A 22,852-nucleotide genomic window follows, 5' to 3' on the forward strand; every position below is an offset into this window, starting at 1 on the left:
TCAAGTAAACTACTTATCTCTATTTCATTAAAGTTTGCTTTCTGTTGTTTGTCTCTATAAATTAAGTGAAGCAATTACCTCTCCTACTCTTGAAGGTATGTCCTTGTCTGGGAGTATCCCTGTGCTGACTGTGTGTGCCCAGTGGCTTTGGCAGGAGGACTGGAGCTGAAGTGAGCATGGGCCAGGGCTTTTTCTGGGGTTCTCTGGGGCTGTCACATTGGCAGCGTGGGTTGGAGCCTGGTGTGGGCCAGGCCTTTTCTTAAGGTGCAGTTTGATGTTTTGGGGGGTTGTTTTTTCTTTCCTTCTAAATTGTCAGCTCTTTTGGGGAAAATTCAGTTTCTAATCTTTTATGTCCTATAGCATCTAATACATGTTCTTTGCAAATATTGGAACAAAATAATTATGGTTTAAATAAATGAGTGATGCATAATTCCGGTAATTCTCATTCATGGAAAATTTTTTAAAAATTTAGAACTTTAAGGGAACTTTGGAATAATTTATTCTAAGTTCTTCATTTTACACATAAGAGAATCAAGTTTAAAAAGTTCTGCCACTGTTTTCAAGATCTCAGCAATTAAGAAGGAAAAATTAGGACAGGAACCAAAGTCTCCTCATTCTCAGGCAATGCTTTTATGTATTTTTAATTATATGACTATGCATTTTTAAATATATAAGTTATCTTGTGAATCTTTTTTGATGCTTTACATGGTAATGTGTCCAATTAATTACTTAATTTTCAATGATAATTACATATGAAGATCTTTACTAGATAAGTAGTATTAAAAAATAAAATTTTCAATTCTATAAATAATTTTTAAAAAAGAGACCGTAAGTAACACCCTTGAAATCAAACCAGATTGAGGAAAAAGATATACAACTATTACAAAATGAGATCTTATATAAAAATATTTATTGCCATTTCTAAGAAAGCATTTTAAGAAGAAAACTGCCCTTAGAACTCATATAGAAATGGACCACATATTCAGTAGCAAATTGTTTTATTAAAAAAATTAGTAAAAGTAGGTAATTAGTCATATATATGGATATAAACCATAAATAATATCTACTTTGATTAAATAGTTTTATTTATACAAGCAGGCTAGTTTATTAATGTAGTTCTCTGATTTTGCATATATGTTTTTATTCGTGTATTTTGCACTTGCATGCATGCAAACTGTATAAATGTGTATAGCATCAATTTATTATGGCTGCCATTTTATACAGATAATTTGATTCCCTTCATTTAAAAATTAACAAACATTGTATGTCTTAAAGGTTATTAGTGTGGTATAAATAAGAATATGTCATTGTTTTGGACTCTAGTGAACATTACATCCTCAGAAAGGCTGGAGCATGGTTTCTAACTGTCTTTAATATTTTCTATTTAAAAGGTAAATAAGATTTGCGGCCGTCCAATCAGAACACCCACACAAAACCCCCGTTGTTCTTTTGATGGGAGCAAAGAGAAGCATGGAATGAAGATCTTTATAAGAAATGGGGAAGAGACACTTGCCAACAGAAGAAAGTAAGACATTTGTTTTACAACCAGACAGAGAAAAGAAAGTAAGCTATTAATTTTACAACAGAATAGAATGTATTCTATTCTGTAGGGGTTGAATTAAGAATTACATAGAACAAAATACACTCTTGAAGAAACAAAAGATCAACATTAATTACCTTTAAAATTCAGTGCTTCCTCCTATTCTGTTAATTAGGAAGATAGGTTCAACTCAGGAGACCCAAAAACCTTTCTATGATAAGGGAACATTTTTTATGTTACAATATGGCAGGCCTTACATACATGTGATCATTGTGTACTTCAAATGCGGCTAGTGTACAATGTTGTACAGCAATCTGTAACACTTAGTCATCTTGCTTAACTGAAACTATGCCCATTGAAGAGTAACTCCCCATTTCCCCCTCCCTGTAGTCAACAATATTGCATTGTACACTTCAGAATTTATTAAGAAGGTAGATCTCATGATAAGTGTTCTTACCACAATAAAATAAAAATTTTTAAAAATGTAGCTAGTGTGACTGAGGATTGAATTTTTAACATTACATAATTTTGATTAGTTTTAGTCAAAATTTTACATGTAGCTAATGGCTACTATTTTGGACAGAATGCAACACAGGAAGAGTATTCATGTAAATGATGTGATAAGTATTAGTGAATGTTAAGTACCTGTTAAAAAATATAAAGTGTCCATACCTCTTACCTGGAATGCTGAAAATTACAATCTGTCGATTCAAAATGATAAGCTTTGAGTGGCTTACTTCTATAACTCACATTTCTACCACTGTGCCCATGATTAATTGTTAAATTAATTGCTAAATTAAAGCCTTCATTAGTGTCCGGTTGCTTGAGAATTGGTGATTAAACTAAAAACCTTTTAATACTGGAGGAAACTATTATTTATTTATTTTGGTATTCAGTTGACCAGTACAATGGCAAATACTAGATTCTCGGTAGCTATTTTTTAATTGACCTGAAATTCAGAATTCTGTGTTTGTTTATTAATTCAAATAATTATTTCTAAAAATACCTTATGGAGAATTCAGTATTTTACATACATTTACTCTCTATAATGTAAAATCTGTTTCATTTTAAGATAGTGCTCTTAACTGCTCCATTCTCTCCTCAGTTGGGTTATTAGCACAGGATAAAGAACTGAGCTATTACTGGTTATGTGCTACAGCTGAAAACAATTAGCACAGTTTGCAAGTAAAATAGCTGTGTTTCTTTGTTTTTTTCAATTTAAACATCTATAGTGATCAGTAGTTATTTCTTGCATTTGAGAAATCAGTATGCCTTGGCTATGGTGGTTCTTATAATAAAACCCAGCTAAGGAAGATCTTAACTCCTAAAGATCATGTCAGTTTCACCACTAAAACAACCTAGTTGCTGGAAAACCAAAACAAAACCCGGTACTTAACATGGTTTATTCCCTTGCAAAACTAAGACCATGCAGGTGAAATGTTACAGAATGGCTCAGGAGCAATGAGGGGCTTATCTGAGTGGAAAGTTTTGTAAGTATCTATCCTGGCCATTGAATAGAACTCCATGTCACCAATCTTGCAAACTCATTATTTCTATGCCCTTGACTGGTCAGCCACCATTAATCATTTCCCATGAGTCAGGGTAGGCTCAGCACTGGCCAATCTCATGCCACACAAAGTGAACAACCAGAGGTCCTGCACTTGAGCCAGCTTAAGCATTTCACTTTTACACATATTTTATTGCCATTCCTGAATGGAACTTAATTTCTGTGGCAGTGTATTTCCCCTTGATGCCTATATATTGTGTAGACCTATCCATAAAGTAGACCTGAATTTTATCTATCCTTTCCTATCATAAAGTAGACTTTGTCATCCAAGCAGTGCAGAAGGCTGCAAATAAGAGTTTATTTGGGCTATTAGGAATTGCAATTCAGAAGAGAGATTTGGGTGAAACTGAAAGAGTGTTGGAGCAGAGGAAAGAGTCAGGGGCTTATAAAGATAAAAGCCACAAGGTTGTTAAAGTTGTCTGGCAAGAATTATGATTGACTCTGATACAAGAAAGGAAATATTTATTCTTAAGGGCAATTTTAAGGTAAGGGTTCAATAAGTAGATAGGCTGTCACAAGTTATTTGTGGTAAGTATCCGATAAGTATCATTGCGCAGGTGTTCTGAGTGCCTGCATTAAGACAATAAGTGGTCAAAGGTCAGATTCCATCCAGGTCCAGATGTACATAAGTCACACTTCCTCAGTGGACTCCCAGCTGCATTTTAGAAAGCTCTCTTAGCAATACTATTTTGATTTTCCTTTTATAACCTGAATTTTATTTATCCTTCAGCAACTTATCTTTCCCCATGAGGTCATAAATTTTGATTTAAGTAGGTGGGGCAGTGTAGCAGGAATAGGTGCTTAGTGAGTCTGGGCTAATTTCCATGCATCTTAATTGTCCTTTTCCCACCTGCTTGAGCCTGATTTCCAATAGATCACGTCCACTTGATGTTATATTGCTTCTATACAAGCCCGATCTTATAGCCTGGCAGGTCAGATAGTACTTATTTCCTCAAGGGCATCTCAGGTTGCAGAATCATTTGCTGGTTTATGGTCAAGTGTGCAGGTTCTGCCAGAGCCAAGTTGTAAACCAACCAGCTGACTGACCTACTGAATGACAGATGGACCAACCAACTGACCAACCAACTAACCAAACAAACAAAAATAGTGTTCAGTAAAAAACTAAATGACTTTACTCTAAAACCCTTGGTGTCTATGCTGTGATTCTTCTCATGGGGCTTTCTGGAGTCTCTGCAGAGCAGCTTTATTTGCCACCAGTACTTCAGTCACCATTGAATAGATGAACTGGGTCATCTGGACTGAATGTCAGAGCACCTTGGTGCTACTTTATAAATGGGGCATAGCAACACGGTATGTTGTAATATGTGTGTAATATGTTTTCTCTAAGATGCAAAGGGATCCCAAAAGCTCTGTGCGTCTTCCTGTGCTTTAGGTCATCTTAAGTATAGAAATTTGTATTTTTCATGAGAAGAATAGCCCAATCAGATTCAGACTACTAGACATTTAGAAACCCTGCTGAATTGTCAAGCACTCAAAATGTCAATATTTTTCCCCACCAGAATCATTCACTTGTCTACTAAGTTATCTAGCATAATGTGATCAATATTTGATTATCAGCATGGTGTCCTGTAGGATGTCTAGATGATCATGGCTCCTGTCTGTCATGGAGTGGGAGAATTGCCTTGAGGTCTAACAGTGAAGGGGTTCTTGCCAGCTGAAAGTGAAATGTTTCTAATTGTCCTTACTAATTGGTAAAGAGAGAAAAGCATTTGTCAAGTCATTAGCTGGATAGCAGGTGGCAGGACATGTATTGATTTGCTCTAGCAGACACCACATACAAAGGAGTATGTAATTGGAGTCACCCTCTGACTCCAGTTATGATAATCCAACCACTATCCATGTCCAAACCATGTGCATAGACTGGCCAAACAAGTGAGGTCATTGTGAAGTGTTAAGATCACCACCACTACAATTTTCGTGTCTGATGATGACCCTAAACTCAGCAGTTCCCAAGGATATTGTGATAGTGTGATTTATAGTAAGAAATATGTATTTGTTCTTTGACACCATTCGTGGCATAGACTCCTAAAACCCTTGGATTTTCCTAAGTGATGAGAGAAGAACGGTGTCTTTTGTTATGTTAGTGAGGTGACTTTTGGGTCCCACCTAAGGATGGGGCTGGCTGCCTGGAGAGCCAAACATGTGATTAAAAGGCTGGAACTTTGAGTCCCACCTCCTAATCTCCAGTGAGGGGCGAGGGGCCACAGGTTGACTCAATCGATAGTGGCCATGAGTTAATCAATCCCACCTGTGTAATGAAGCCTCCATAAAACCCCCGATGGTTTGTAGAGCGTCCTGGTTGCTGAGCACGAGGGGGTGCCGGGCGAGTGGCGTGGCTGGAGAGGGCGTGGCTGGAGAGGGCGTGGCTGGAGAGGGCGTGCCTGGAGAGGGCGTGCCTGGAGAGGGCGTGGAAGCTGTGTGCTCCCTCCTCTGATGCCTTGCCCTGCGCAGCTCTTCCATCTGGCTGTTCCGGAGTTATAGCCTTTTATAACAAACTGTTGACCTAGTAAGTAAAACATTTCTCTGAGTTCTGTGAGCCGCTCTAGCAAATTAGTCAAACTCAAGGGGGGAGTGGGCAGTAGGAACGTGTGATTTATAGCCAACTGGTCAGAAGTACAAGTAATAACCTGGACTTGAGACTGGCACCTGAAGCGTGTGTGTGTGTTGGAGGGGGTGGGACACAGTCTTGTAGGACTGAACCATTAACCTGTGGAATCTGATGCTATCTCTGGGTAGATAGTGTCAGAATTGAATTGGATTTTTAGATACGCTGCTGCTGTGGGAAAATTGCTTTTTGTTGGTATGGGGACCCTCACTTCCTCTCCATATACTGGAATTGGTACCAGAACCAAAACAGCTGTGATATTCTCTTGTTTTACTATTTTTTGTACAAGAGGTAGTTTTAGGGATTTCAGTTTGGCCCTCACTCCACGAGTTGAGGAACCATTGTGGGGACTGTGCAAGGGATGTGTATGTCTCTTCCAAAGACATATGGAGAAGCGTGAAACACACACACTTCTGTGGATTCACTGGGCCCCGTGTGAGACAGACTGAGCCAAAAATTTAATTTTCATTTTGTAACCGGAAGTGGGGTCCGGCTGCTCGCCACTCAAAAGTCAATAAAGAGGCAAGGTTTGTGGAAAGGAAAGCTTGCTTTATTTTGGATGCTGGCAAAGCGGGGGAGGGCGGAATCCTGTCCAAAGGTCGACTGCCCCACCCCCGCTGACAATCAGTGGGCAAGAGCTTTTGTAGACGGAGGGAGAGGGCTGCATGCAGAAACAGCACAGTCAGCTCTGACAGTCATCTTGAAATTGGTCATGTGGTGGTCTCACCAGCGTCATCTTGATTGTTTTAAGTACAGTTAATCTTCAGTTCCAGGGTTGGTTTGTTCCCATTTCTTTGAGGCCAGTTCTCAGAATTATGGCAGCTTATGTCACGGCTACAGCCTGGTCATCATGTAGTTAACCTCTTCCACCTGGTGGGGCAGTCAGTATCTACAAAACAGCTCACAGGATACCGCTCAGAATATGATCTATAGCCCATGAAAAGGAACTAAAGGTCCTTAACTATGCTTAATGACTAAACTATACTATTTAGTCTTATTGGACTGTTTTCCTTTGTTTCTGCATTTTCTCACTTCTCTGATTAAACTTATTCTTTGCCCAAAGTTTTTTCACAGACAAAAGCCGGACTGAGGACATGGGGGGCAGGGATCATAGGGTCCTGCTCCGTTTCAGTTTGACCTCTATGAGCCCCATTTAGACAGACAGAGTAGAATGGCATTTTGGGTCTTTAAGATTAAAGTTAACTGAGAGCTGGTCTCTATTCCTGGGAAGCAAAAGGGCCACAGGACCCTTAAGGGAAGATGGGAAGAAAGCTTTATGCTACATAATTGTTGGGCTTGTGCAGGGATCTTTCTCACGGGAACCCAGCCTTAGTATAGTGAAGGTACTCAGAAGCTGGGATTAGGAACTAGGTGAGAGACTGAGAATTCTTTTTGCAGCAAAAAAAGTGACATTTCTTTTTCTTGTACTTTATATTTTTGTTAATGCAGATCTCACTCTTATTTCATGGGTGAGCTATTTTCTTATCACTCTAATCAATTTATTAATTAATATAGTTTAATAATAGTTATATAAGTTAACTAATACAAACTAATATAGTTTTAAACTTTTTATTTCCTAAAATTTTGTTTCTCTGTTTTCTCGTTTCCTTTTTTTCTGTTAGCTCAGTTTCCTACTAGATTACTTTTTAAATTTAACTTAATCGTTTGTAGGAGTTTCTTTTTATGTTCTATATATTTGTCAGTTTTAGACTTTGCAAACATTTTCTATCTAAGATGATAGTTCAGTTAAATGTATATAAGTGAGTTGATGTGCAACTTAAGATGATCCTTGTTAAACAGAAATTGAGTTTATAAAATGTTTTCTTGTTTAAAAATTTCTTGCCTGCATCAATTCAAAAGGATAGTCTACTATTCTTTTTCATACTAGCATTATAGTTTTGTTTCTCACATTGTTAATATATGTAGAGACTGTATCTTTATATATGTTATATATGAGGTAAATTTCCAACTTAAATTTTCCAAATTCTGAGGCAGATTTCAAGGGTTGCTCTAAAACAATCCGTCCTTTTCCTTTCATTGATTTTTTTTTTTTTTTTTTTTTTACTTCATACTCATTCCAATTTCCCATAGATAGGTACACTGGCCTGTTTATAAGCTCTCTCTGAAATTGCTCTGTTTACTGGGTTTGGTTTTTTTTTTTCTGTTTTTTCTTTTTTCTCTTTTGCTCTTAAAGATTTTCTTAAATCTTGTAAGCCCCTTTATCTACTGTTTTTCAAAATTCTCTTAGATGTTTGTAGAATTTTTTTTTCAAATATATTTTATAACCTCTTGAGTTTTGATTAGGGTTATATTGAATACAAAGATTGATTCAGACAAAGATATGTTTATAATGCTATATGTGGCTACTTTTTTGTACTCCATTTCTAATGGTCAGTCTGTTCATGGGACTGGGTTTTCTCTGTGGATGATCACATGGTGCAGTGGTACAGCTGTTCTGGCAAGAGGCTTGCTGTACCTGGTAAAACTCATATACTCTATGCACTACAGTCTACCTTTTTGGGATGTATCCGAGAGAAACTCTTGCTCATATCCAGTATAGTTGTTCTAGTTGTAAAATGCATCCGTGTCTCTGACACTGTCTTACCATGTAAATGAAAAATAAACACTGTTCTATTTACTAAAACTAAACTGTTTTTACATATAAATAAGTCATAGTCTTTAAAAATTATATTGTCATAATTTACTTTAGATTTAATTTCTTTATTGGTATATCTTATAACAATTTCTGTTTTACATTATGGTAGATTTATGGCGCCTGACTTAAAACATACATATTTTCAGGTCTTTGTGGCAGAGTAAAAGTTAAGTTTATATAGTTTCCTTTATTCAAACAATTCTTTTGAGGTTTATATAACCATTGTTGACATAAATAATTTGACCTTTGGCAGGGGTAACCAACAATATTTATTAAGAGGTGATTAATCAGTTTTTGTTTTCTAATTGGAATGTCTAGTGTATGGTTCAAAAACCAAACTCTACTGAATTAAAAAAACAAAAAAAAAGCAGAAAGATGAGCTTATTGCAAAGATTTCAACCTGCAAACTGGGAAACTCAAGGCTATGGGAGTAGTGAGTTCTGATTTGCTCACAGACTAAGGGATTTTTATGGTATAAATATGGAAGTTATTTGGCTTTTTCAGGTAATTGTTTGGCTACTGGTCTTCTTTCTTATTTGGATCAGGGTAGCTGAGTTAGGGGAATAGGAAGTCCAGAGATGGCATGGACAGACTTGGTGTTTGGGGATTGGCTGGTGTCCTCTGCCAATTTCTGAGAAGAGCTGTAAATTCCTGTAAGGTTAGGTTAAGTTTCCTTTATGCACCTACGCTGACCGTCTTCATTTTGTCCTTGACATAAATGACTCAATTTTAGGTTGGTTCTACAGTGTTTTACAGTGATATATAATATACGGAAATAGTAGTTGGGTTTAAGGCTACCATCTTGTTCTTTGTTATCCCTTTATACCATTTTTTTTAATTCCTCCTTTCTTGCCGCCTTTTGAGTTTAGCTGGTATTTATTATTTTTTTATCTTCAAAGCTTTTTAGATTTGTATTTCTTTCGTATTCTCAATGGCTAGCATAGAGATTACAATATGCACTTTTAATTTTTTACCATCTACTTTAAATTAAAAGTTTTACCACTTCATTGAACAATATAAGTACCTCAAAACGGTTTCACTCTATTACTCTCTTCCTAGATTTTGTGCTTTTTTGTCAACAAATCTTACTTCTACCAACATTTTAACAACCCCCAAGACATTACTGGGTATCCTTGTCTTTAAGTAGTCAATATTTACCTATAATTACCTATTTTATTCTTGCACTTTTTTTTTTCATTTCTGTGTGTTCATCTAGAATCTTTGCTTTAGCCTTAGTACATCTTTCATTGCATATTACTAGTGATGAGTTTTCTCAGCTATTGTTTGTCTGAACATATCTTCACTTTTGAAGAATATTTTCACTAGGCCCAGAACTTCAAGGTGTTGCCATATACATTTTTTAAAACTGTAAATGTCCAAGTCATAATTAAGTTCATGGCATGACACTGTGTTAAGGAGTATGAAGGGTTTAATGGAAACATTTAATGTGAAAAGTAACTAAGGTAGTGGATGTTGCTGGTGCCCTGCTTGCATCCCTTTACCTGTCCATTTTATCTGCTCCTTGGCTGCTGTGTCCTGGCTGCTGATAACGCACAGCTGCCTTATTATCTGGGGAATTGACCTCAACAGATAGGAGCCTTCTGTGTTTATTATCTATTGCTACCTAACAAATCATTCCAAAACTTAGTGGCTTAAAGCAAAAATAAGCATTTATTATGTAACTTTCTGTGGATCAGGAATTTGGGAGCTGCTTAGCTGTGGGGTTTTGGCTCAGGGTCTCTGGGAGATTGCTGTCAAGAAGTCAGCTGGGGCCATAGTCATTTGAAGGCTTTAGTGGAGCTGGAGTATCATCTTCCAAGATAGCTCACTCACATGGCTGTTGGCAGGAGGCCTTGGTTTCTCGTCACAATGACTTCTCCATAGGACTGCTTGAGTTTTCTCACCACATTGTGGCTGGTTTCCCGCAGTGTAAGCAATCTGAGAGAAAGCAAGGCAGAAGCTGTAGTGTCTTATAATGATCCAGCCTCTGAAGTCCCACACTGTCACTTTTACAATATCCTAAAGGTTATATAAATCAGTTCTATTCAGTGTGGAGGGGGCCTACACAGAGGCAGGAAGGGAAAGATTACTGGGACTCATCCTGGAGAGTGGCTGTAACACCATCTCGTCCACATGGGTGAAGGGGGTAAACTCCCACCTACCTCACCCCGTCGGTGGCAGCTTGCAGGCAATGACTGACTGACACAGGAGCCTACGGGGCTTGCCCCTTGCTCAAGGTGGTAGGACCAAATATGTGAAATTCACACTGCAGCACTCCTTGTGGAATCTGGCTGAAGATGAGACAACATCACTGCTTAACTTCTTCCTCCCCAGTCTATCTGGCTTCCCTCACTACCTCTCTCTTAAGAACATCCCTCAGTGAGTCACCTGCATCCACATTGCTGTGTCAGACACTGCCTCTAGGAAATCTGACCTAGAGATGTCTGAAGAAGTTCCTAAAATAAATGCAGAATAAGTGTAAACTAAGGCAGGAGTATAGTCTCCTATCATAAATATAGATATTTCTCTATATATTCCTAAGTTCCTAACTTCTTTTGTTTTATTTTCTCCCACTTCTTCTTCTGAATTCATAGAGAACCTTTCTGTTGAACGCATTGCCTTCTTGTCCTATTTGTAAAATTTGAAGAAGGAAATTTACTTATTAAAATCTGTCTCCGGATCTAAGGGTTGTGCTAAACTTGTTGATAGAGTCTGGAAAAAAGAGCTAAACTATAGTTTCTTATTATTTTGATCACATTTTGGAGATGTACTTATTCAGTCTACCCAGTTTTTCCCATGTATGTAGCATGCTGGTAATGAGCTGATTGGAGACTTGGGGTGATTGATACATACCAGTTACAAAGGTCTCCGAAAGTTGAGAAAGGCAAGGAAAAGGCTTTAAACATCTAGCAAAGCATCACTATTTAGCCTTATTTTGGGGCAGAAACCAAGTCAACACAGCTGTAAAGGACACTGCCCTCATATAGCTGTCTAAACCAGCCCAGGCAGAGTGCTTTCCCTATGGCAGTTCCTGCTCTCTGCTTGATTGCTTGAAGTTAGCTGGAAAGAGTAAGCTATTAGCAAGCTTAAATCAGTGATAATTAGCTGTACATTATGATTTCAAAGCGGTGTGGCTGTGCCAGTTAAGTGGGTAATTAGGAAAACCCCAGGACGATAAATTAAGACAGAGTCTCAACATCAGTGCCCCATCTGTTCTCCAGCTAGCATTCCAATTAGCCAAACCTCTCATTTAAGAATATGCCGATTAAGGGATGGGCTGTATGCATGAGTGTGTATTGGGGTAATAAAGACTTAGGTCTCAGTAAAAGTAAAATATTTTTAATGTCAGAGGTGATTTTGATGTGAAGGTGGGGAAAGGAGAATTTTTAGAAATAATAGATTTTCAATGTTGGAAACAAAATATAATTTAAATTGTTTTATAAGTTTTTGTTTCAGTTTTCTCTTCAGAACTTATTTGGGATATTGTATCAACAGGAAGTTCCATTTTATTCTAATGTGATTATTAAATCTTGATTTGGATGAAAATTTTACCACTTGGAACATTAAGAATTTTATTTATTGAGGATGGGAACTAAAGAGGACACTTGAAATTGCATAGTTTAAGGAGAGGAATGAGTCAGGGCATCATTCTTTTTCAGAATGGGTCTGTCTATGAAAGCAAATTAATTGTTACCCTGTACATCACAGAAGAACACAGAGATGTGGTTAAAAATAATTAAATTACAATAGGAAAAATCTTTAAACATATACTGAATGAAGAACAGTTAATATTATTTAGGATGGGGGCTTCCCTGGTGGCGCAGTGGTTGAGAATCTGCCTGCCAATGCAGGGGACACGGGTTCGAGCCCTGGTCTGGGAAGATCCCACATGCCGCAGAGCAGCTGGGCCCATGAGCCACAATTACTGAGCCTGCGCGTCTGGAGCCTGTGCTCCCCAACAGGAGAGGCCGTGATAGTGAGAGGCCCGCGCACCGCGATGAAGAGTGGCCCCCGCTTGCCGCAACTGGAGAAAGACCTCGCAGAGAAACGAAGACCCAACACAGCCATAAATAAATAAATAAATAAATAAATAAAAATTAAAAAAAAAAAAATTATTTAGGATGACTGCCAAGATAGCTCAAAAAGTTCATATTAAGGAGAATCAGTTGGCTTAAAATACATGAATTCATAGCTACATTGTTAAACCTTATTTAGTAAAATAATTTCTTATTGAAACCACAATTAATTTTTAAAATTCTTGATGTGCGTGTGTTTGGGTAAATGTATTTGTTTACATGGGTAAATCAGTATTGATAGACTGGGCTTAATGAATTGTGTATACACATACTCAGTGGATGAAAATATCCATGGGTCATGGAAAAGTCAACTCTTTGAGAAAAATTTAATATCATTTGTAGGACTGGAGAAAGCAATTTCCAATCTGTTTCCTAAAAGGAAGTTAGTGCTTCTTTGAGGTGCCATTGTTACTTATTATCTGTAAGTTTAATTTACTAAAATAAAGGCCATGTTCCCTTCAATGAGAACATTTCTGTTTAATTTAAAACAGTGCTTAGTGAGTGGTGGCAGTGAGGGCACCCAGGGCAGGGCAGGCCAAGGTGAGGCTTTGGGTGAGGGGCCAGAGCAGGGCTAAGAAAACGTGAGCGCAAAGCAGGCTAGCATCAAGCCCTACATGAATAATGCAGGGCAGGACCCCATGGGTCAAAACCCAGGCACACAGGAAGAAGGAATGCCAGAAGGCAGAGCAAACATGTGGCAAAAGTTTAGGCTATTGGTGCTTAACCTTTTGCGGGTCGTGTATCCCACTGAGAATCTGATAAAAACTTCCCAGAACAAGAAAGTTCATAAACAAGGACTTGAAACTGTGTTTGCTCTTATTTTCTAGATGTTCGTGGCAAAGATTCATGACCATTTCATGAAATATCTGAAACTAAATCCAAACAATGGGCAATTAAGCTAATATTCCACAGTATTTGTGTTGAAAGGAGAGATGGCTCCAAGTACTTGGTATAAACTAGAAGTTGAAATTGTGATGGTCTGAGAGGTTTGGTGTCCAGTGGATGACTGCTGCTGCTTGCTTTTTGTTTTGATGGTAACAATTATTGAAAACGACAGAAAGCAAACTTATGTGGTTATCAGTGTCTGCAATTAGCACTCTCATAGCTTGCTTGCTTAGATGAGGATAGGCTTATATCAGGGAATATGAGATTTATTCTAAATTCTTCAAGTTATTTACATCGATGGTCCATAATGCTCTGGACCTCAAGTTAATTTGCGACATCTGTAATATTGAGACTGCCAAATTTAAGTTAATGTGAGTCAAAATAAATCTCCCCACATTTCTCACTACAGAAAGAATAATAAAATATATTTCTCAGCCATAGGAAAAATGTCCTTTAAATTGGACATTTTTCTAACTGGTTCAACAAAAGCCTTCTGTTTCCCAGTAAACAGCAGCTTTGCCAGATGAGCTTAGAAGGTTTTCAATAGTATTTATAATCATGACTATAGGGTTATCTCATTTATATGGCTCAAGATATCCCCCATCAAGAAAACCAAACTGTGAATGCAATTTTCCCTGTCTAATATACCTGAAAGCAACCTTCCTCCCTTCCTCCCTCCCTTCCTTCCTTCTCACAAAAAGTGAGTCTTTTATCCATTTTCCTTTGGAAAGTCAATGAACATCTGCAAAGTTGCAAAGAACCCCAAATTCAGCTCACATTTTTTTTCACTCAAATTTTTTAAGCGGTGAGGAGGATTTTAAATATGTGTCATATTGAAATTGATGATTTTTATAGAAGTGCATAAAAGATACTTCAGAATTTTTAGCAGAATCTATGGGGCCTACATCAGGATAATGAGTGAGGCTCATTTCTTTTACCAAAGTAGCAAAAGTAATTGTACTTAGAAGCATCATGAGTGCTTCTACAGCAAGAGTACCAAGCACTTTCTTTCTCTTGGTTTTCTGTTGCAAAGAATATTCCATCAGTTTAAATCTATCATTGGCATTTGAAGTGTCCAAATCATGCATACAGATAAGAGGGAAAAATGGGGAGCAGGTAGAATCAAGAGATATTCATATTTTTTTAATCCAGTTGTATGTTGAATAGAAATAACAAAGCTGCCCATTTCTCCATAATTGTGCTCAAAATAGAAGAAATGTGTTTCTAGAGTAGATTATATCACTCAACAGAGGCTTTGCTTTTTTTTGATTTTTCTCATCTTCAAGATACAAATTTATGTCAACCATTTCCAGGCCATACCATAGTCTCCAGAATCACATGTGGAATCTTTTGCTTAGAAGTGCAACTGATGAAAGTTTTAAGGTAGTTTTGGGATGATTCTTTTTGTTTAGGCCCATATTCATAGACTTACAGACTTGCAGATCAAATTGTCTTCTAACTGATTGATTCTGTTTGATGACTTTTGAAGATTAACAGTCTAAGGTGCTCCTTTGGCTGTGTTGGTTTGACCCTCCTTCAGCAAGAATCTTGTTAGATGTGCAACACTGCAACTTTGGGGTCCTGCAAACTGAGTGAATCCAAAGGATTTATAATCTTTATTGTATTTGGTTTGTCTACCTTTCCCAATGTAAGCTAAGCCTTATATACACAAAGTACATATGAATAATCATAATGGAAGCATGGAATTACTTTAATTCTGATCATAAGGACAGTATTTTATTTTATTATTTTTTTTAAAGAAAATTTCTGGTTTATTTGTCACAGCATGGTTTGTGAGATTTGAGGGACAGTATTTTAGATGTCATAATTGGGTAAATGTGATTATGTATAATAATGATGTATTGTTCAACCCTGGTCAGCAATAATCTGTGCCACCTTTCAGAAGTTGGGCATACAATAATACCTGGGTTACATGTGATATTCAAGAGTAATTTTTTTTCCAAAAAGAGAATTACTAGAATAATAGGAATATAATTGAAGACTAAAAGAACTCATTTTCTTTGAAGCTGGTTAACTATACATTTCTTGACCCTAAAGCCTGTCTTAATATCAGAATCCAGGAACACAAATATATGCATTGAGAGGTATACAGTAAGTGAAAATGCAAATGAGAATAATTTGTACCAGGCATATATTGTCTATCAGTTAGACAAGTTTGTGGATGGAGGTAGCCAGGAATATCTGACTAAAGTCATTAAATAAAAAGAAAAGAAAGAATGAGGAGGAAGCCCATTTATTGGCAGACTATCAAAGTGAAAGTAGTTCATTAATGTTCTGATGCTGAGAGAGGAAAATATTATCCAGAATGTTTTCTTATCCCCTAAGTCATGGAGTTTATAGTTAAAATGTTAGCAACCACAGAAAACATCTTACTGCAAAAGAGAGTAACATTCAGGATTTGACCTAAAATCCTGAATCTCAAAATACAGGTATAATGTTTCTTTGTATAAATGACCTATATTAGAATCATTAGATTTGCAAATATTCTGTTTGGCTAAACCTTTTCATTGGTCTTGACCCAGTCAGGTCCTAGACACTTTTTCTATTGGAAGATTAATAGCATGCTTCCTGAAACTAGTATAACTGAACAAATAATTATATATTTTAATGAAAATGAACAAAGTTATGAGGTAGGAGAGAACATCACACCTCCTTTGGGATGGATGCTCAGTTTAATACTATCTGATTTGTTTAAATATTGGATGTTTGGTTCTGTGCTTTTTTTATAAATGAGTTAATGTCTTTGTTTAAAGTCCTTTTTAATGGAGAACAGAGTCGGTGCTTTTTGAGGTACTTTTTTACAACATGGGAAAATGAGGTGAGAGCTTGTTTTGAAAACCTAGTTTTGACATCAGGTTTGAATCACTCTTTTTAGAGGAGGATGCTTTCAGAAAGGGTGCTTTTTACTGGGATATTACATGGTAATGCGTTGGGTTTGAGGGATATTGAAAAGTGAGAATAGAAGAGTCTATACTAATTGTATAGATGGTTATGAATGTCCAGCTCAGGGCTGGTATAAAATCACCACTAGGGAGCCTTAAACACACAGCACCTGTTGGAAAAGAATCCTCTGCAGAGAGGATGGGAGGATGTTAGCATGTTTCCAGTACTTTTTCCCATCATTTTCCCTGTGCCCCCGCCCCAGTCTACTGCCCATCTTAACCATCTTAACACCTTCAGCTCTGTTGAGAAAGCACAGTAAATCTGTGAAGGAAGGGAAATCCCATCTCATGAACAAGAAGACTTCCTACCAGGAGGGAAAAACCTGGAATCATTTAGTCAGAAGAAAAAAAATCCTTCTCTAGGAGAATAGTGCTGATTCTGAGGTCACAGCTTCCATCCTGAGCAGCGGTTCAGGTGGGGTTCAGAGAGCAGACTTTATGAGTTAGTCTTTTAGAAAAAACAGCATTTTCTTTTTTAATCAAATATGAATGCAATGTGCTTGAAGCACATTTCCATCTGTGATAAAACTCCCTGGTGCCATTTATTGCTTTGCTTCTTAGGGCTACATTCACCCTCTCCCCGCATCTCTCCAGGAATCATGAAGCCTGTATAGAAAGGGACCAAGAAGCTAGATTTCAGTCTCCCTATAGCCCATCTGCCTGCATGTATTTAATTATTTTCAAGAATTTACAACGAGAACCATGATTGCCGTAGAACAGAAATCTAAAGAAATCTTTAGAAATCCCTTCTCAAGATCTATACAAATATTTTGTCAAATAGAATGACTTCGTTGAGAATTAAGTCAAATGATGAAATATAGATTCAGAATTGCCAGAGAAAATAGCCCTTATCCAGAAACATGTGATTATGTATTTCCTCTGCGGGGCAGGAGACTGACACTTTAAATGTCTCCTGTCTGACAACCGTGGTCAGACACGTCCACAGGTTTGAGCCTGTTCATTAGTGCCATATTAACCTTAACTCTGCCTCAGGCCATTAACCAGCAAACTGCACATTTGACCTTTGTTCTACAGATATTTTCAAACAGTGTGTGCGAGGCACTGCTTTTAATTTGGGTTCTGTATTATGTGTGGACTGATGTGAGGGCTGAAAAAATCAATATATGTCATTAAATACAGAAACGTGTGGTCTGAAACATTCCACAGAGAAAAGTTCCATTCAAAAATCAGATTCTTCTCCAACACTTTCCCAGATAATCAGCTTTGCTCAAAATTAGAAATAGTCTTTTATATCATGTTCAAGGGAAAAAAGGCGAGGAAGTGTTCTATGTAACAGTTGATAAATGTTTTAAAATTGAAACAAATGCCCACTAGATGAAGACCTAAGACTGAGAGGTATGACTTTTGAACATAGCTCTGTTTCCAGCAACGTCTCATGAAATGAAATGCAAAATCAAATGTAGATTGGAGCCATATGCTTAAGTGAAAACAGCTCTCTAGAAAATCAGCAAAGTTTGAAACATGCTGTTGTCACCCTTTAAACCATACGTATGAGAAATATGTCAGCCTTATAAATTAAAAAGTAAAAATTGGCTTAGTGGACTATTTTGATAAATTGTGCTAGAGTTGCTATATCCAGGTTTTGGAATAGTATACAGCTGTATAAAAACAAGTAACTCCTAGATTTATTAACCTGAAAAGGGTTCATGATATATTGTCAAGTGAGAAGAACCAATTGCATGTACGTGTATAGCTTGGTCCTAGTTTTGTAAAACCAAACCATCTCTGTCTCTGTCTGTCTGTTTTTGGTTATGTGTTAGGGTGCACATAGAGGAAACTGAAGAAAGCACCCCAGGCTGTTAACATTTGTTACCTCAGGAGGGAGGATGGAAACACTGTGGAGGGACAGATATGAACTTATTCTTTATGTGCCTTTTAGTTATTTAACTGCTCACCAAAAGATATGTTACTTTTGTTATTAAAAATGATTAAAGTCAAATGATAATGGTAAGCCAGTCGAAAGTGTCACTTGGTTTTAGAGTAGTAACTGGACATTCCTGTGTCAACCAAACTAGAAATGATTACTTCAGGGTGAATTGCATTTCCTTTCTTTCTTTTTCTTTTCTTTTCTATTCTTTTTTTTTTTTTTTTTTGCCACGTGACAGATCAGGAGACTTTCTGGCACTGCAGGCCTCCAGGGCATGGGAAGCAAGGAAGCACTAACTATGTTGGTCCATGTTCCTCTCCAGTCAGTCAGCTCAGGGCAAGCAAGGCTGGAAGCTGTGAATGAGCAATTGTGTTCCAGCCTTCTTCCTCTTTCCTGTGCTAGCACAGTGCGCAAAGCTGTTCATTAGCCAGCAATCAGAATTTTCTCCACTCCCTGCTTCCTGCACCAGATCTTTCAAATTGGTAAAGAGATACAGATAAATCCTGTCTAAACATGTTGCTTTCTAAGTGCAGATTTTGGCAGGAAGAACTGATGTATCTCTTTTCTAGTCCACCAGTCTACTACTGTGTTCTGTGAAAAGTGTGATTATTTCTGTAAAGTTTTAAAAACAGAGGGAAATATTCTTTTCCATAAAGAGTCATTCAACTTTGATTTGTCAAATATCCAATATCTGCCCGATACTGCAAAGTGATGGCATTTTTATTAATTAATGAAACAACGATGTCAAGGTCTGCATGAACTAAATGCTTGACTAAATAACGAACTTAATAAATAACTGACTTAGTCACTTTTCACAAGTCCTTCCACTTCTTTGGTTTTAACTTTCCTTAGTTATAAAATAAGAGGCTGCACATTAGTATCCTGTAGGAAGCTTTCAGAAAAACACAGATCCCTGGTTCCTACCCTGGACACAAAATCTGAATGTCTGAGGGAGAAATCTAAGCATACAGTTTATGTTTCCTTGGTGATGATAGAGTGCATTTAAGACAGAGAACTACTGGATCAGATCATCTTTAAGGCTCTTTCTAACTCTTGTCTTTATAATATAGTATACCTGTGATATATTAATTATAATGGCTATCTTACACCACAGTGTGACTAAATGTTAACGTGTCACTACATGTTGACTTCAGCATCACGTATATATTGGGTTGGCCCAAAAGATCATTTGGGTTTTTCTGTGAGATTTTATATATTCTCTCCATAAGAATATATATATATATATATATATATATATATTCTCTCTATATATGTTCTATACATAATATAGAATCTGCCTTGAACCTGTTTAGTAGAATCTGGCACAGCTTGTAGTCCTGCCCTTTAGATTTCTTCTATTTTCTAGGAAGGCCTTTCTGATATAGCTCCACAATCTAGGAGTGGGTCCCGTAATTTAAAGTTCCCCAAGTCAGCTGTGCTCTTTAAGGACTTTAAATTATCATTATCGTTTTTTAAAATTGTATTTCATGTAGAAACGTCTAATTCTGGAAGTTGTTAAAAAACTAACACCGCATCTGGGGCCAATTCAACAAGAATTTGTTAGGTGCCTGTGGGGTACCAAACTGTGGTCCAGACCCTGGGGATATAAAGCAGACATGGCTCTTGTCTTTAGAGAATGCACCCTTTAATCAGGGTGGCAGATATACAGACAGCGAAATATAATACCAGATAACCAGGGCTATAAAACAGATGGCAAGTGTGGCGTGAGAAACGGATAGACCAACAGAAGCGTCACTGGCTGGTCAGGCAAGGAGTTAAGGAGGAGATGAGGATAAAGCTGGATTTTGAAGGATGGGTAGATGGTTGACAGAGAGAAGTGGGAGGGAAGGCCATTCTGGGGAGAAGAAAAGGTGGCATCTTATGCAGTAAGAAGAGAAGTATGGATTCTTTTCTCATGATCAACATTCACTGGAGCTGTGGCAGTAGGTAAATGTTTTTAACCTCACTATGGCTTCTAGTTATTTGAGCCCTTCATTTCTTACCAATTCAACTCTTATTATTATTTTTCTATATCCAGTATAGATCTCCTGGTCCTTCAACACAACCACTTTTTTGTAACACTAGTCTCAATTCCTGTGACCTCAAAACTGCCAAACACAGAATATAGAGTTCCAAAGTACGTTCTCTGCTCAGTTTCTATCCTCACAAATCAAACCTTATTTCAACATTCACGTGGACTTTCTTCCATTCTTTTAGTCTCAGGGAATTTGCTCCAAAGCTAACCACTCTGTTTTCCATAATCCTTCCCCTCTCTTCTTTTCAGAACTTATGATCCATCAGTTATTCATTTGTTTTTCTTATCTTTGTATCAATTAAGAGAGACTAGGTTGTGATGTGGTAGCAAACCACCTCAACCTATCATTGGTTTAGAACCAAAAAAATTGTTTTTGTTCCCAACCTATGCCCATTTCAGACCAGCGGGGCTGCTGCTCAAGTTGCGGTTGCTCTGGCTTTAAGCCTCAGAGTTACAGAGCAGCTGCCATCTGAAACACTGCCTGCCATCAGGGGAGAGGGAAACAGAAGCTGGCAAAGCCGTGTTGGTCCTTAAAGCTTAAGCCTGGAGGGAACAAACATCACTTCTGCGTACATGACTAGAACCCAGGGCAAGTCACAAAGACAAAGCTACCCTCAAAGGGTAGTTCACCTGACTGGGGAGGGGAAGACAATTAGAAGTTATCTTAAAACCTTTGCTTTACCTGTCACTTCTAGATTCCTAATGTTTTTCAAATCTATCATTTTCCTGACGTTGACTGGGAGGTTTTTTTCCCCATCCTCATACCTCTCCCTTTGGACTTGCTTATCGTCCCCTAAGTGACCTCACTGCTTTTCTGTTTCCACAATACTGCGATGATGATGATGTCACTTGCTTGCTGGAAAAATTAATGGCTCTCACCACCTGAATAAAACTGAAACATCTTATTACGATCAACAAGGCCGACTATAATCTGGCCTCTTCCTGCCTTTGACTGCGATTCCCATAAGCACACTCCTTACTAGCTAAACTAACTGTATGAGTCTCTGAATACACAGTGTTCCTCTTTACCTTTGTTTATCCTGGATTTTTGTTGGTGTTGTTTGCTTCTTGGTTTGTGGTTTTTTTTTTTTTTTTTTGCATGGAACACTGAAATTTTATCTTCTTATTTCCTGATTCTTTCTTTGTCTTCAAATGTGACACTACTTATTAATACTGGACTATTATTGTGGATTTTTAGCAGACTGTGCATTCTTAGAAGGCAGGGACCGTTTTCTTTAGCTATGAATCGCTAGCGCCAACACAGAGCTTGGCACTCCATAGTGTTTAGTGTTTTGTGACAAATAATTGATAGCCGATAGTTTATGGAATGAGTGGAAATCTTCGAGGAGACGATCCTTTCGGAGAGAAAGCAGGCAAAGGCATGGAAGTAAGTTTGGAGAGCAGCAAGCATCTCACTTTTGTGGAACCCGAAAGTGTGGTTTGGGTTGTTGCTGAAATTGAGATGAGAGGGTACCTTATATAGCTTTCTAAGAAGTTTGGATTTCATGCTGTAGAGAATAGAGAGCCATTGATGGCTTTAAGCAAGTACGTGGCATAATCTGTGGACTACCAGATTTGAATTTCTATAGGTGGCTCTCATGGAGGATGGGAGGTGATTGTTAAAGGGACCGATGGGAGGTATGCTCTCCTGGTACAGTAATTCCAGAGAAAGATGATCAAGGCTTGAGCTAAGGCAATGGCAGTAGCGTTGGGAAAGGGGACTGGAAAAGAAAGATGTGAACTTTCCCCCTTATGATCGATTGGTTGTGAAGGGAGAAACGAAACAAAGGCACCATTTACCAAGAGTGAAGTAGGAGGTTTGGGGGCCAAAAATTATCTATTCAGTTTTACACGATCAATTTGAAGGTCTCAACATTTGCAGCCGTTTGTGCCAGGCCTCTTCATTTCTAAAAGATTCTTTGATTCCAAACATGTGGTCATTTATAGTGAATAGAATTCAGGACAGGAGCCATACATCTTCCTGTTCATTAAACCCCACCTCTCTAAGAAAGAACCAGTCAATTTCATCAATTATGTTTTCGTAGCTGCAGCATGAGAATTGATGTTTGTTCATGCATTCCAGTTAGTGGAACACAGCCATCAAGGAGAGACTTATTTTCTAGTAGAGGAAATTGATAAAATATAGATAAGCATTTAACTGTGCTAGTGAGAAAAATAAAGCATCATTTTTTTTTTTTTTTTTGATTGAGCATGAGTTAGAGATTTGTGCTTCCTGCAACCATTTTGTTATCACTTGTCCGGTCAAGCTTTGCTAAAAATTTGATTAAATACTCACCAGACACTTGCCATGGGAACTTCTGATCTTCTCTATGATTGCAGATCTTACATATTTGAAAGTTATATTTATCCTTCCAACAGAGTAGTGGTTATTTACAACTCCAGCAGTTTCTACAGTTAGTTCTTTGAAAACCAATAAGAGAGAGAATTACAAGTTGAAATGGTTGAGCATTAGTGCTGTCAAAATTAGATTTAATTTTTAAAAATTGTTTATTCCAGCTATAATTTATAGACACCCCTGCTCTTTAATTTCGTTTTTAAAGAAATCATTTTAAAAGTATCAACGGAGAATGCAGTTTCATAATTGCTATATTTTAA

General features: G+C 37.5%; 1 protein-coding gene across 1 annotated transcript in view; it reads left to right on the forward strand.

Moving 5' to 3' along the window:
• Window positions 1-22,852, forward strand: part of GPC5 (glypican 5) — a 1,364,332-nt gene that overhangs the window by 296,065 nt on the left and 1,045,415 nt on the right. Inside the window, exon 4 of the mRNA XM_068526854.1 lies at window positions 1,392-1,525. Coding sequence (XP_068382955.1) covers window positions 1,392-1,525 — 134 coding nt within the window. The remainder of the gene's footprint in view (window positions 1-1,391; window positions 1,526-22,852) is intronic.

This window comes from Eschrichtius robustus, chromosome 18 (genome assembly GCF_028021215.1).
Source record: "Eschrichtius robustus isolate mEscRob2 chromosome 18, mEscRob2.pri, whole genome shotgun sequence".
In the NCBI taxonomy this organism is placed as follows: Eukaryota; Metazoa; Chordata; class Mammalia; order Artiodactyla; family Eschrichtiidae; genus Eschrichtius; species Eschrichtius robustus.